General features: G+C 42.2%; 2 protein-coding genes across 4 annotated transcripts; one reads left to right on the top strand and one right to left on the bottom strand.

Moving 5' to 3' along the window:
* Positions 1 to 4,239: 4,239 nt before the first annotated feature.
* On the bottom strand, positions 4,240 to 8,974 carry LOC102307271 (achaete-scute homolog 4). Of its 3 annotated transcripts, XM_014329566.2 has the most exons (3): positions 8,711 to 8,974; positions 7,649 to 7,728; positions 4,240 to 7,549 (listed from the first exon to the last, which is right to left on the bottom strand). In XM_014329566.2, exon 3 carries the CDS (start codon positions 7,543 to 7,545, stop codon positions 7,006 to 7,008), a length of 540 nt encoding a protein of 179 aa, XP_014185052.1. In that variant the 5' UTR covers positions 7,546 to 7,549; positions 7,649 to 7,728; positions 8,711 to 8,974; the 3' UTR covers positions 4,240 to 7,005. The 3 variants fall into 3 exon arrangements, with proteins under 3 accessions (XP_014185052.1, XP_005915819.2, XP_014185071.2); XM_005915757.2 differs by lacking the exon at positions 8,711 to 8,974 and having other exon boundaries at positions 4,240 to 7,546; positions 7,649 to 8,430; XM_014329585.2 differs by lacking the exon at positions 8,711 to 8,974 and having other exon boundaries at positions 7,649 to 8,426.
* A 31-nt stretch (positions 8,975 to 9,005) lies between these two features.
* prdm4 (PR domain containing 4) lies at positions 9,006 to 14,225 on the top strand. The gene is made up of 12 exons (XM_005915651.1): positions 9,006 to 9,097; positions 9,386 to 9,452; positions 9,650 to 9,765; positions 10,375 to 10,563; positions 10,658 to 11,428; positions 11,516 to 11,665; positions 11,755 to 11,873; positions 11,975 to 12,060; positions 12,148 to 12,275; positions 12,524 to 13,078; positions 13,162 to 13,330; positions 13,433 to 14,225. Exons 3-12 carry the CDS (start codon positions 9,651 to 9,653, stop codon positions 13,782 to 13,784), a joined length of 2,634 nt encoding a protein of 877 aa, XP_005915713.1. The 5' UTR covers positions 9,006 to 9,097; positions 9,386 to 9,452; position 9,650; the 3' UTR covers positions 13,785 to 14,225.
* The last annotated feature ends 644 nt before the right edge of the window (positions 14,226 to 14,869 follow it).

Below are 14,869 nucleotides of genomic sequence, written 5' to 3' on the forward strand. Positions count from 1 at the left end.
CGCATCAAAGCTGCTCAAATTTCAATAGTAAAAATAAAATATTATTATACTCTTATATATATTAATGCAGACACAATTAATTATTTGTTCATTTTCTGTAAGACTAAAGTAGTAGATTGCGCTTTAATCTTAGAAGGTCACAGTTTGATTCAGGTCATAAATATTGAAACATGTGATATTAATATGGCCAACTGGGGGCGTTGCCCATCTTGTTTTACCATTTTCATTCACGTAGAGTTGAAATAAGGTATTAATGGCTTAAACTAAGGTCTAATTTTGACAGACACATAATCACAAAAAGACAAACACAACCCGAATTAACTAATAACAGAAGCTATTAGTTATAAAGTTATTCTATTTGTATTTAATATCTTGAACGAGATGGAGACAGGTGTAAGAGTAAAACTGCAAGGAGCAGAGGTGGTGAAGGTGGATAAGTGTAAAAACCTCATCCAAAGCAAAGGAAAGGGAATGTTTACGAGATTTAAGAGACAGAGTGAGAGACGCAGGGCAGAAAATGTTTGTGCGAAGGAGGGACAGTGGATATACTGTACAATGGATGTTAAATATGGAGCTGTCAAATAGAAGACAAAGAGAAAAAAACGGCGAGAAGATTCCTGGATGTAGTGAAGCAGGATATGCAGAGAGGTTAGTGTAACTGAAGGGATACAAAAAACATGGTGAGATGGAGATAGATGATTCACTGTGATGATCCTAAAGGGAGCGGCAGATTAATTGTTCACGATGCAGACTTCTCAAAAACTCCCCCTAGGATCAGATGTTCTTAGCATCACTTTACTAATAGTCTGCTGTTTAAGAAAGACTGATATTTGTGAATCATGCCTCATTTGCCTCAAGATCAAACACAAACTGTACAAATTTTCAAAATTCAAGAGCACATACAAACAACATGGAAACTAGACAAATAAAAAAGTTAACAGAAAAAATAAAATAAAAGCTGTATTTTGAGGAAAGAAAGCCAACAAATCCTCAGTGTGAACTATGGTGGAGGGGGTATCATGGTTTGGTACCTTATTTCTTGGTCACCTGGAAATCACCTTGAAAGCAGTAAAGGGGAAAAGATGACTTTAAGCTTTAATCCTAAAATGTAACAGGAAATAATCAAGGCAGCAGCCTGTGAGCTGAAGCTGAATCTGGAGAAAACGGTGTGTGTGTGTGTGTGTGTGTGTGTGTAGAGGAGGTGGTCTGGCATTTAAGGTTTTCAATATATCATTTTCAGATTTGGTTTGAAGATCGCACCAAATATGAAAATTAGCAAAGACTTTATATTACCACCACAAGTTTTTTTTAAATGGTAAATGGTCTGTATTTGTATAGCGCTTTACTTGGTCCTAAGGACCCCAAAGCACTTTACACTATACACAATCATCCACTCATCCACACACTGGTGATGGCAAGCTACAGTGTAGCCACAGCCACCCTGGGGCGCACTGACAGAGGCGAGGCTGCCGAACACTGGCGCCACCGGGCCCTCTGACCACCACCAGTAGGCAACGGATGAAGTGTCTTGCCCAAGGACACAACGACCAAGACTGTCGGAGCCGGGGCTCAAACCGGCAACCTTCCGATTACAAGACGAACGCCCAACTCTTGAGCCATGATAAGGTGAATTATTCTCAACAAGAACTGTATACTATTCACAAACTCATGCAAACTGTTAGATCAGCGGTTCGAGAACTCCAGGCCTCAAAGGCCAGTGTCCTGCAGGTTTTGGATCTCATCCGAGGTCAGCACACCTGAATCAAAGGATTAGTTTATTACCAGGCCCGTGGAGAACTTCAAGATATGTTGAGGAGGTAATTTAGCCATTTAAATCAGGTGTGTTGGATCAAGGACAAATAAAACCTGCAGGATACTGGTCCTTGAGACCTGGAGTTCCCCACCCCTTTGTTAGAGTGTAGGTAGATCTAATAGCCATCAGGCTCAGCATGAGGCTACCAGTATGGGTCATTAAAACTCATCCCACCCTTCTTTCATCCTGACCCTCCCTGGAAACTTTATTTTTTGATCCAATCACACAATTGTATTTGTACAGAGATAAGATGAACCAATCAAAGAATACTGGACTGTCCTAAACACTTTAAGAAAACAGTCTCTGATATTCAGAAAATCTTACCTCGCCTGTTGAGTTGGTGCTTATCTCCATGTTGACTAAACACAGACAGTGTAAAAGTACTAGTCAGAGTATTGTTATAGTTTTGCTTCTAGTTTTGGTGCATTTTCTGTAGTTTTCCTGGTTGTTTGCTGAGTTTCATCTGAGAATTGATTTTCTATTGGACTTCAGATTAGAAATGAATCTATTAATCTAGAATTCTACAGTTTTATATCACAAACTGTATACATACAAGAAAATAAAAGACAAAAATTCACATGTAAGTTAATGTATGTATACCACTGCTTACATTACATTATGTGACCAGCAGAACCTACAGTGCACATATCCTACTACATGTATAAAATGTAGTGGACTACAGGACCTGGATTTTCCTGTGATGTCTAAAGGCCATATGTGGTGATTGTGCTTTAACTTTTGTCCATCTGTAAATGTGATGGAAAAATAAATACAAAATTTTACCTTTACTTACATAGTAAAATTGTATTACTATCCATTACATTCTCACATATCCATCACTTTAATAACCCAGATACGTGTGACTATAAATAAACCTTTTTTTCTCTCAAAATGCAGTTCGAGATTGCAAATTAAGCATTGCATTTATTTCCCCCGCTATACACTGACCAGCCACTTTATTTAGAACGCATGTTCAACTGTTCAAATATCTTATCAGCCAGTCACATGGTAACAGCTCAGTGCTTTCAGGAATGTAGTCTCAGTCAAGATGATTTGCTGAAGATCAGCCTGAGCAGCAGAATGTAGAAAAAAAGATGATTTAAGTGACTTTGAAGTGAACATCGCACGATTGTTGTTGCCAGACTGAGTATTTCAGAAAATGCTGATTTACTGAGATGATGCCAGCAACATGGTTTAATAAACTGGGCTACATATAGTTCTGTGTTACATCACTGCTTCTTTTATCAACACTATGTCAGCTTTCAGACAGCGAGGACATCAGTGCATTTGTAAGCCACATATGCTTCTTGACGTAGGATTACAACAGTTCAGTGTGTTCTTTGTTTTTCATCTCAGAATGTGGTGAATGTTTTGAGAATTTGATAGGACATGAACTTTTACATTTGAGCCATGTTGTCAGAATGCACGCAAAGTGTGGTTTTGGCATTGTGTCTTGAAATAAACAAAGCTTCCCCGGAAAAAAAAGATGCAATCAGCATGGCGGCATATGTTGCTCCAAAACCTGTATAGATTATTCTGCATTAATGAGGCCTTCACAGATGGGAAAGTTACCCACAACATGCTTACGAATGCAATCTCACGCCATCACAGATGCAGGCTTTTCAACTGTCGAGCTATTTAAATGCAGGAGTTTTACTAAAGATTTTTTATGGTGTGGCATTACTCCTTTCAATAAAGTAAAGCAGCTGCTTCCCCCACTGCTGTAATAGTAATGATGAACTAACGCTGATAAACTTGCTTTGCCACAAACACATGCTCTTTCAAAACATGTTTTTAAGTTGAGCTCCACTTGTGTTTTTCTGCAGTTTGAGGAGGACACCTCAGCATCATTGCGTGCCCTGTTAGTCCCATTTCTTCCGTTTCCGTCCCCAGATGAGGGCTCTGTGTCTGAACATGCGGCAGCAATCTTTCCTGGTGGTCCCCTACTGATCTCACTGCAGCTGATAAACTTTATCGCGCCTAGTCATCGCGAACGTTTGCAGGAATTCTCTCGCCATGCGCTGCACGAATGTGTAGCCTTGCGCAAACAGGAATAGATCAGCAGGCTTAATATAGAGCTTAAACTTGCTTGTCTGATTGTATCCTAATTTCCTTCCTCATTTTTCTTCCACGTGTTATTTTCTTTATTGTTTTCATCTTTCTGTTTTTGTGACTACATAATTGAAATCTTGCTTAGCATGCTTTTGACCACATTGTAAGGGATATACCCAATTGTTCTCAAGCGTGTGTTTACTAAGGGCCCATGGTGGCCCTGTGTGACAAGATGTTCAGAGGACAACAATGTTTGAGCAGTTGTTTTTGTTTTGTTTTTTTAGTCCCTCAGATTCAAAAAACTGATTGTATAGGAGGTAAGGATGTGGAACACACTTTCCAAAAATAAAACACAATCCACATGATTCCTCACAACCCTTTCCTCTTTATTATGGGTTAAATCTCACGCACACATAGGCAACAAATTTCACACTGAAATATATCCATGGATCCAAGGAATCTGTGCAGGAATCCGATTAGAATCTGCCTGTGTACTTCAGGAAAGAAAACATCCATTATGGCAGAAGCTTTAGTAGCTTCAGTAGTAGCTTCATGTTTTCCATCTTTAGAGTGCCGCTGAACCATCAAGCGCAAAGTACCAGCACTTGGCTAATTATTGGGTCTAATTCACACACTGCACTACCAAACGCCTTTTGTTGAGGGTTTGTCATGCTTTAGTGGAAATCAATGCCATTCTCCCCTATCTGCACGGTTCAGTTGGCGTGCATTCTGCAGGGCTTTCCAAATCCCCTTTAACTGTATACAATATCGCTAATGTTTACTTTTTGGGGGTAAATTTGTGGTTTTGGTATTACAGAAAATGAGAAAGGGGCTGTTTCCATGCAGGCCAGCGGAGGTTGGAAGCATAAACATGCAAATAGTAGAAGTAGAGACGAATGTTTCTAGAGTTTCCTCTTATGAAGCTGAGGGTTCCCTGATAAATGCATTCCTCAAGATATTAGAAGGCAAAAACTTCCTGAGTACCATGAGATATGAAGTAGGTGGTCTTTGAAGAACATTTAGGTGCAAAAAACAGGAAGAAAGAGAGAGATACTTTCTTCTGAAGGGATGCTTCTTGCTTAAGGAGTGCTTGGGAAACTGCTTTAAAAGCATGGTTTTGCAAACAACCGTTTAACACTGGCGAGAAATCAAGTATGCTAATCTACAGCTGCACAAACTGCTTGACAATGCTGATTATTGATTACAAAAAATAAAAGTTAAATGGCAGAAAAAAAGCAAGGAGTACCTTGGTATTGTCAGCTCATACATAAAGCAGTAAGATAAAACACTCAGAATGCACAGCTTACAAATGAGAAGGTAGATGTCATCATTGAGTGCTGTTCATCTTCGGGCTTGGTTTAAGAAGGTTTTTGTCCAGAGTGAACACTGAGCAGCAAATGGCCTTTAGCACAAGATTCTCAGCAGTCAGGGTGGGAGAAAAGGGCTCATCAGAAGGGCTACAGTTACAACAGAGAAGCAACAGCAAAGTAAAAATCCTTGATTTTCTGTCATGGCCAAAAGCGTTTTCATAGTTACAAATATATCAGGAGACTAACTGAATTCTTGAGCTCATATTGATGTGCAGCAAGTTCAAATGAAGTTAAATAACCACTTTAATGACAACTAAAGTGGTTAGTTGTTTTATGTTTTCAACTTATTGTTTTATATTATTACTTAATTTTTATTTCTGGTTTTGTTGTGATTTTTATCTGTGAAAAGTGCTATATAAATAAATTTATTTACTTAACTAGTTCAGTAGCAGATTTGAGATTTCATTTCTCTCATTTTTTATGACTATATCAATAGCCGCTCGTTCTTGAAACAAGACGAGACTGAGCGTGTTGTTGTTAAATAACAAACCAAAGAGAATAAATTCCACTCAATCGAAATCTTGTGTGTCAAAGCAGAATGATAACATCACCTTATTCCATTGATTAGAACAGATTTTCTGATTGCACAACCAAACTGCCCATGCGCGAGGCTCAGAAAAGTTCAAACAGCAGACTTTTTGAGTTGCTTAATCATTCAGTGCATGATTGTACATGCCACCTTAGACCTGTGCACGGGAAAGCCATTCTTTTTTTTAACTTACATAAGGGAAATTATTTGTATCTAAATCCAGCGCTTTAAAACTGAGGAAAACATTTCAAAGTAACCGGAGAGCAAAGAGACTGTCAACATGTGATGTGCACCCCGAGGTTCCACAGTAAAAGGTGAAATAAGCTCCAGCTCCTCCGTGACACTGAATTAAATAAGCAGTTAAGATGGCAGAAGGATGGCAGAAGGATGGATAAAAATGGGATTCTGACACAGCAATGTTGAACCAGTGTTATATCATAGGACATACACACATGTTATTTGGGCTGGACCAGTTGAAATTCCCCCTTTCCATCAGTGGAAAGACATTTAGCTAAACATTTAATCCCTGAGATGTCTTAGTATAATCAAAAAAGTGTTGAATATGTTAAATTACAGAAAAAGCTCTGGTAGCTATTACTGTACTGTATGCGATTACGGTAGCTATGGAAAAAAAACACAAGCAAACTTAAATTTCTATAGTGGATAAACAGGAACTTTTGTCATTTTATCGGTTACATATCATTTGGGTGTAGTATGAATGGAAAAAGGGGAGGTCTTTATCCAAAGAAAAAGCTGTAAACGTTATGAAAATACAGTTAAAAGTTCAAAAGTACTTGCTTATAATTTCCAAAGCGCTCATTGGGCTAGATTTGAGTCTTTGCCAGGCCAGTTCTGGCCCCCTGGCCTCATGACACCCTTGCTCTAAAGTCTCTCTAAAGAAATGACTTGTAAACATTTCGCACAGGGTTATGTTTTAGTCAAAAGCAAGCTCAGGAACCTTGTTGATACTTTTCAACCACAAAGAGCTTGTAACATGTGGTAAAAAAATAATTGGACGTTAATGCTTTTTTTAAAAACTCAATTTAATGATGACATAAATGAGCTGGGATTATTTTGTAACATGTACCTTTTCCGAAAGTGAAGAAAGACATTATTATTTCATTGACTGCATGATATAAAAATAATATGACTCAATAATAATTACAGCTCATCTTTACTGTCCCTTTTTCCTTTTTACGCTTTGATCATACACAGCAGGTCTGAGTGACAGGCAGGGCTATTTAAACAACATCCCCGCTTTCGCTTAGGCTGGTTTGAGTTTCTCCATCGCTAGTGCACCCCGAGCTCTGCTGTAGCCGCTCGAGTTTGCGCGCCCCTCCGAGTGACACCTCCACCCCGGAGACGTTTACATCCAGCAGGTTCTGCAGGTGTTTGATATAGTCAATGGCCGCTCGCAGCGTCTCCACTTTGCTGAGCCGTTTGTCGTCGAACTCGTGAGGCAGGTGCTCCCGGAGGCGCGCGTAACCCTCGTTTACGCAGCGTACTCGGTGCCGTTCCCGTTCGTTCCTTTTCCGGATAAACGCGGGCTCAAAAGAGTAATCGCACACACCGAGGGGTCCGTGAAAGGGGATGTAGGAGAATCGTCTGCAGGGTAATCTCTGTCCGTGCACGGGGTCAAAGTAGGCGTCCAGGTGGCAGGGCAGTCCGAGGCGAAGCGCGTCTTGACGGTGCGCTCCGCTGTTGTCCATGGAGATGCCGTGGAGAGCCAGCGGACGGACGAGTGAAATGTGCTCCATCATCCCCTGACTGTGGTAAGCCATTCTGCTGAAATAACAAGAAAAAATACATTTTTTTTTATCATAAAGTCAGAGGGTATTACATTGATTCAAACCATCCAGCACCAAATGAATCGTTTCAACTCACCTCGTCAGAGCCTCCTTACAACAGCCATCACTGGTGTGTGTGCGAGTTTCCTTCTGAATTTTGCAGATGAAACGTGTTATCTGTAAAAAATAAAAGAAAAAAGAAAAAAGAAAAAGAAAAGAAAAGAAAACAACAACAAAGTCAGCTGCCCTCGATGTAGTCAGTGACAGCTTGTTTGTTGGGGGTTTTGAGGCTGCTGACATGGGTGGGTGTGATCCTGGGCGGAGATGAATCCATGTAGCTTTTCTCAACAAGATAAAATTGTTTACACAACGTTTTCTTCCTTCCGCTAACAGTGTGAAGCAGTTCTCAGCAGGACAAAAAAAGATTGGAAAATTTTATTGGCTTATAAGTAATTTTCATTTTAAGTTATTCAACAATTAGCCTTATGGATGTTGATTAGGATTTATTTGGTGTATTTTGGGATAAAATATCCCAAAGTCATCTATCTTTGTTTTCTTTTTTCTTTTTCAACAATGATAATAGATGACTTTTGCAAGTGACTATATGTCCTTGAAATCCTAATCCAACAACAAAATATGAGTTAAAGGTAGCATTTGTACGTAAAACCAGCATGAAACATCATAACATGAAGTTATTTGTTCCATATGATAGCATTTAATCTTTCAGTGCCAAATAATTGAAACTTATCACCAACTGGTAGTAAAAGCACACACACTCCTCAATGTCACGGCAGAGGAGTGTAAGATTAACTTCAAGTTTATCTGACAAATCAGTAAATCAAGAACTAGACTGGAGCAGCAAGAAGAAAAATCACAACCTAAACAAACCCCATAGAATTAGATAATTAAAATATTACCTTTTATAGTATTTTTTATTTAAAAGAATAAGAATATGTCTCTTAGAATAGTGAAGAGTCTAAATAAGCTTTTACTAAACAGTTAAAATACAAGAACTTTTCTGTCATTTCATTGTCTACTATTTACCTACTTTAGTATATGAGTGGCTGTATGTGTGCGTGGGGAGGGGGGGGGCGTTCTTTATTAGCAGGAACAGCTGGAAATCTTATAAAAATGCAATTAAAAGAACAAAACTTTATACCCTCCACCATATCTTCCGTCCAGCGTACCAGACTGGAGTCTTTGCCGGGCCGATTCTGGCCCCGGGCCCTACGTTTGACACCTCCGAACTACAGCCTCTGCCGTGTTCCTACTCACCAACATCATTCCCTGGACAGCTAAACAAGCACCAAAGGAAACAAAATAAAGCAAACAACCGTTTCCTAGTTACATTTTTCACTAAGAAACACCGCACAGATTTATGAAAACATTAAACAGCATCATATTATTAAAAACTAAAGGTAAATTAGGAGGAGGTTATCCCTTTTACTGACCTGTGATCAGCCGACGCGCCTCCATCCTTCTATGCTACGGCGCATGCGCCGGGAGGCAGTACTGTCATGGCCCAGGTCATGGAGGTATTGTGTTGGTATGTTGTTGTTTTCACGGCTTTTCCTTTTAAAATCCTCAACGTTTCAGCAACAAAGCAACACTTACGGACGTATCGAGTTACACGTGTAATACTGCCCAGCAGAAACCGCTCGAACAAAGCTAACAGTGCGGCCAGTCCGGAGATGTTGGGCTAACTAGCTAGCTAGTTGCAAAGCTTTTTATTTTCTTAAAAAAAAAAATCTGATAACGTTGACTTTAGTTTTAGCTTCTTTGTCAGTGTCATGCGCTTTAAGTTTATTTCAAGCCTGCTGTCTTTAATTCGCAGGGACAGACATGTAGGAGCACCACTCAGATGTACACGGCTACTGCAGGACCTCAGTTGTTAAATTCAGGTAAGTTTGTACTTAATCTGTGTGCACATTGTGTGCTTTCTGTTTATTACTAAACGCTTCCCTTCAGAAAAAAAGACGGTCGCGAGGTTGGTGCAATAACCTTTTCACCCCTTCACCCTCCCAAAATGTGCTTACTTGTGTATGTTAGCTAGCTTTCTGGCTAAACGCTCAGGTTGCTTCTGATGTTGACTCTCCAGGATGAATGACATGAACCTCAGTCCTGTGGGCATGGACCAGCTCAGCGTGTCCTCAGTGAGTGCCAGCCACCTGGGTCTGCCCACCTCCCCCACGCACAATCCCATTCCCACTCCAGGTATGGAACACGCTGCTTCCTGCTCTTAATGCTGTAGCTGGGAACACATTAGACCGACCTGGTGATCTGTGATGGTCCGCACATTTTGTCCTTTATAAACAAAACATACTCACTCCAGCTATTCTGCTTTTAATTCTGATTTCTGGAAGACCCAATAAGGAGAAAAAGTCACAAAGCATATTGTAATAATTATTTCTTAGTGTTAAACAAAGTTATAATTATAAGAAATTTAGTTTGTTTTCTAACTGATACTTGTAAAATACTGACTCGTCATCAGAAGTTACACTTGCACTTAGATTTTTGTTAATGAAGGTATCAAGCTTGAAAGCATCCTGACAATCCTCACATATTTACATATATTTACAATATGGGTTGTGTAGAGGCCTGCTCAGACTCGTGGGGCATACATGACTGTGTCCAGATTTCTGTTGTCAGTGTTAACCCGGTTTCATGTACTAATTAAACAGCTATTGACAGTTATTTTTCACTTTATAGCTGGTGTATAAAATGTTTTTGTTTGCAGATAGATCATATTTTTCGTTTGCATATTATTCTTTCTTGTCTCAAGCGTCAGTGTGTATTTACCTGTTCTTTGGTTTGGGAGTTTAGGTATGCCAGTGGCCATCCCCAGTCTGGGTCCTTCCCTTGGTTCTCTCCCTTCAGCCTTGTCTCTGATGCTCCCCATGGGTCCACTGAGTGATAGAGGGGTGATGTGCGGCCTGCCTGAAAGGAATTACTCCTTGCCCCCTCCACCATACCCTCACCTGGAAAGCAGCTACTTCCGACACATACTGCCAGGTGGGTTAAGGTTTCTCAGAACACTCATCTAGAGGCGAGGGCAATGTTTAATTTAAGTTGTATATCCCACACGGTCTCTGTGTTGGGTCTACAGGTATTCTGTCCTACCTGGCAGACCGTCCTCCACCTCAGTATATTCATCCCAGCAGCCTTAACATGGATGGGACCCTGTCTGTGCCCAGTAACAATTCCTCAGGTCTGGATCCCTATAGTGGCCCCGGAGGCCCACTGGAGCAGGGCCTGGTGCCCATGGACTCCAGACAAGTTAGTGGTCAGGCAGACCTTCACCAGACAGGTGCTCATGAGCTGGACTCTACAGGGCTTGCCATGGAGTCACGTGTCAGCAGTCCCATGTCTCCTGAGCGGATGGGGGAGGAATTGGCCTCAATGGATGGAGTCGGAGTAGTGCCGGTGCCTGACACCCAGCAGCAGCTCGGAGGGGGAAGGCAGCCCCAGCCTCACGAGGGCCTGACAGGGGTGGACTCTTCTGGTGGAGTGATGCCCCTGCATGGACCCCCTGTGCTTGAATTGCCAGTGGTAATGGAACAGGATCACATGGGGGGGCGAGTGGGCAACTCGGGGGGAGGGGGAGCAGGAGGACTTGGGGAGCAACTCCACACGAACGGGGAGCTGAACTCAGGCGTAGTAAGCGTGGTACTCACCGGCTCCATGGCCAACCAGAACCAGCTGGAGCCTGTGTCTCTGCATGGACACTCTGGGATGGGGCTGGAGGCTGTTAACGTGTCCCCCATCACTGCTGAGGTTTCTCTGGGGCCGGAAAACAACCTGGTGCTGGTGAACTCGACGCTGCAGCTCGAGGATTCCTCTTCCAACAAGGAGAACATGGTCAATGCTTACAGCATCTGTGAGTTTTTAACTTCAAGTCTCCTATCCAAGTAAAATCGATAGCTTATGGAGAAATCTTTAAAGCTAATGTGCATTTTTGTTTTAGGGTGCACACTGTGTGAGTGCTCATATACCTCAGACTGTCCTGAGCATGGCCCAGTCACTTTCATCCCAGATGCTCCCATCCAAAGCCGGGCTCGCCTCTCTCTCCCGCGTCCGCTGTGCCTGCGTATCTCTGTTGCCGACGAACCGCTCGGTAAGAAAAGAAACTTGATTATTAATGAGGACAGACCTCAAATGTTACTCTAAGCTCATGTTTAAATGTGCATGTGGTTGCACTCATAGGAGTTTTTGCACGGGACATCATTCCACCAAGGACCTGTTTTGGACCAATGGTTGGCCAGCATTGTAGCAACGTGGACCTCTCTGATTGGCCGGAAAAGGACACACCTCAAATATGGAAGGTTAATCTTGTGGCCCTTTGTTAGGAGTGCAGTTGCCACATTCAATACAAAACCACGATGAAAGCATGGGAACGCATGATAAACAAGTTTTTCTGTCACAGATGTACCACAACAACGTGCTAGAGTTCTGCATCGTGACAACAGATGAGAACGAATGCAATTGGATGATGTTCGTCCGCAAAGCTCGGTGAATGCTCGTGTTTTTATATGCCATTGTTGCCTACATTACCCACAATGCAAATTAAAATTAACACGTTTTTGTTTGTGTGTCCAGGACACATGAAGAGCAGAATCTGGTGGCGTACCCTGCTAACGGTAAACTCTTCTTCTGCACAACCACTGAGATCCACCCGGACCAGGAGCTGCTCTTCTATTACAGCAGAGACTACTGCAGGCTGATGGGTGAGCGGACATGACTAAATATGTCTAACCCTCTGTATAAAGTTAAGGAACCCTCATTTAGTACGAGTGTGAGTAAACAGCTGGACCCATTGTCTGACCCTACATTGGTGCAGTGGGTCCTAGGTACCTCCTGGTACACAATAATCATATGGTGAGAGTATGCAGGCAGTTCCTGGAGGATGAAGGAATAGATGCCATTGACTGGCCCACACTCTCAACTCTCTAACTTCCTTTTCTTTGGTTCTCAGGTGTTACACAGGTACCCGAGGGTCAGATCTGCCAGTGTGGCAAAGAGTGCGCCTCCTTCTCTGACCTTAAGTCTCATCTTGGCAGCCATAACAGTAACCACAGCCATACCCAACCTCCACACAGCCACAGCCCATCACAGCAGGACCACAATCAGCAACAGCAACCACCAACTCAGCAGCAACAGCAACAGGAGCAGCAGCCCCAGCAACACTCTCACCAGGAAGAGAAGCTGACAAATGAAACCTCTAGCTCCTCCTCTTCCCCGTGGCCCTGTCACAACCCTGCTGCAGGGCAGACAAACACTGACACCGGCGCCAGCAGCGGGGGCGGCAGTGATAGAAACTCTGATAACATTACCTCCAGGGCAAAAGGTCAGGGCCACGTGCGGGAGAAGAAATTCAAATGCAGCATGTGTACTCGGGCGTTCATTACATCCACTAAACTCAAGGTGCACTTCATGGGCCATGTGGGGATGAAACCTCACAAGTGCGAGTACTGTAGCAAAGCCTTCAGCGACCCCAGCAACCTCAGGATGCACCTGAAAATTCACACAGGTAGGTACAGCGTAAATAGTGTAACTTCAGATGCTCGGCACACAGACTGATTAACACATGCACACATGTTTTCGCACTGACAGGTCAGAAGAACTACAGGTGCACAGTCTGCGAGAAGTCGTTCACCCAGAAGTCCCACGTGGCGTCGCACATGCTCATCCACACCGGGGCGGAGAAGCTCAAGTGTGACCTCTGCGATCGAGCGTTCATCAGGAAGCACGACCTGAAGCAGCACATGTTCTCTCACACACAGTGCGTCACTTCATTGCTTTAAAAGTCAACAGATGGATTGTACTCTCAGAATCCAAAGTGTCTAATAGTTGTTTTTAAATCTCCTTCATTTCTCAATGACAGCGAGCGGCGGATTCAGTGCCCAAAGTGCAACAAACACTTCCTCAAGACCAACCACCTGAAGAAGCACATGAACTCTCACGAGGGCCGCCGAGACTTTGTGTGCGAGAAGTGCAACAAAGCCTTCCTCACCAAATACCACCTCACGCGCCACCTCAAGATCTGCAAAGGGCCCAAGACAGAAAGGGGGTCCCGCAAGGAGCAGGACGCTGACGACGAAGACGAGGAGGAGGAGGAGGACGAGGACGACAGCAGAAGAGGAAGAGAGAGACTGGTTGACTCGGCCAATAGTGAAGACTGCGGTTTAGATGTCGGTGGATATAACTCCGAAAAGTCCCTGTCACCCCCTCACTGACAACACTGTGCCTGTTGAGATGTTTTATTTATTTAAGTTCATAAAACTATCGATGTTTACCTTTCGTTTTTGCCAAATATAACTTTCTGAATATATAATAACATATTTGGCCATCAGTACAATTGAACTGCCACATTTTTGTCTAGTTTCTCACAAGAGCTGCTAAAATAATCTGAGATCTGACTGTATTTTCTTTCCTCTCATGACTCAGGCCTGTGTAATTACTGGTTTTCGGGTTTCATATAAGCTATCATTTATTCATTATTTTTCTCTTAATCTTAATTCTTCAGCTCACTCAGTAATGTGGCTGATAAGCCTTTTTTTTGCTACAGAGTAATATGGTAGGCATTTATGGTGCATTATCCCACACTGAGTGTTAAAGTAATGTTGCAGCTTTATACTGTGTAATGCATATTTTAATAAACGAACAACTGTGCTATAGAGCAGACTGATATTTTTTATGTGTCATCTCATTAAGTTGCAAAGAAAATTTGGCAACTTTTTTTCAAAATCCTGCAAATCTGTTAACTCAAGGACATCATCTAGGACTTTCAAATTAACACCATTCGCGCTTTACCGAGAGAGTAAAGGGTAGCACTGCTGATGTCAGCATTTTTTAGTACTGTTAACAAATTGTAGAGCATGTTTTTGTGACGTATGAAGTCGAGCATGCCAGCCAGGAACTAATGGCTTAATTCCACTTGAGTGAAACTAGGAATAAAAATAATGAGAACCATCAGTGCTGCCCCTCAGCCTCCTGGTAAATGCACCAGGAAATGATAAATACATTTGAAAGTCTTCTTGAGGATTTCCCCCTTGAGTTATCAGATTTGCAAGATTTTCAGAAAAACTTTACCTTAAGGTCCAGGTCAACAAGATTTTAACACCTCTGAGATTTTTTAGGTGATGCACCTATGGTATAGATTTGAAAATCCCTAATTGCATTGTTCTCAAGTTACCTTGTTCATGAAGTTGGCTGTCCATGCTACCCGTCTGCCCGCCTGCCAACAATTCCTCATCAGCCTTTTATAGCGGAGTCTTGTGACTAGGAAAATCGTAGTGTTTGCTTAGTGATTGCACTTTTT

This window comes from Haplochromis burtoni, unplaced genomic scaffold, assembly GCF_018398535.1.
Source record: "Haplochromis burtoni strain Fernald_Lab_line unplaced genomic scaffold, NCSU_Asbu1 Contig_14, whole genome shotgun sequence".
NCBI lineage: Eukaryota > Metazoa > Chordata > Actinopteri > Cichliformes > Cichlidae > Haplochromis > Haplochromis burtoni.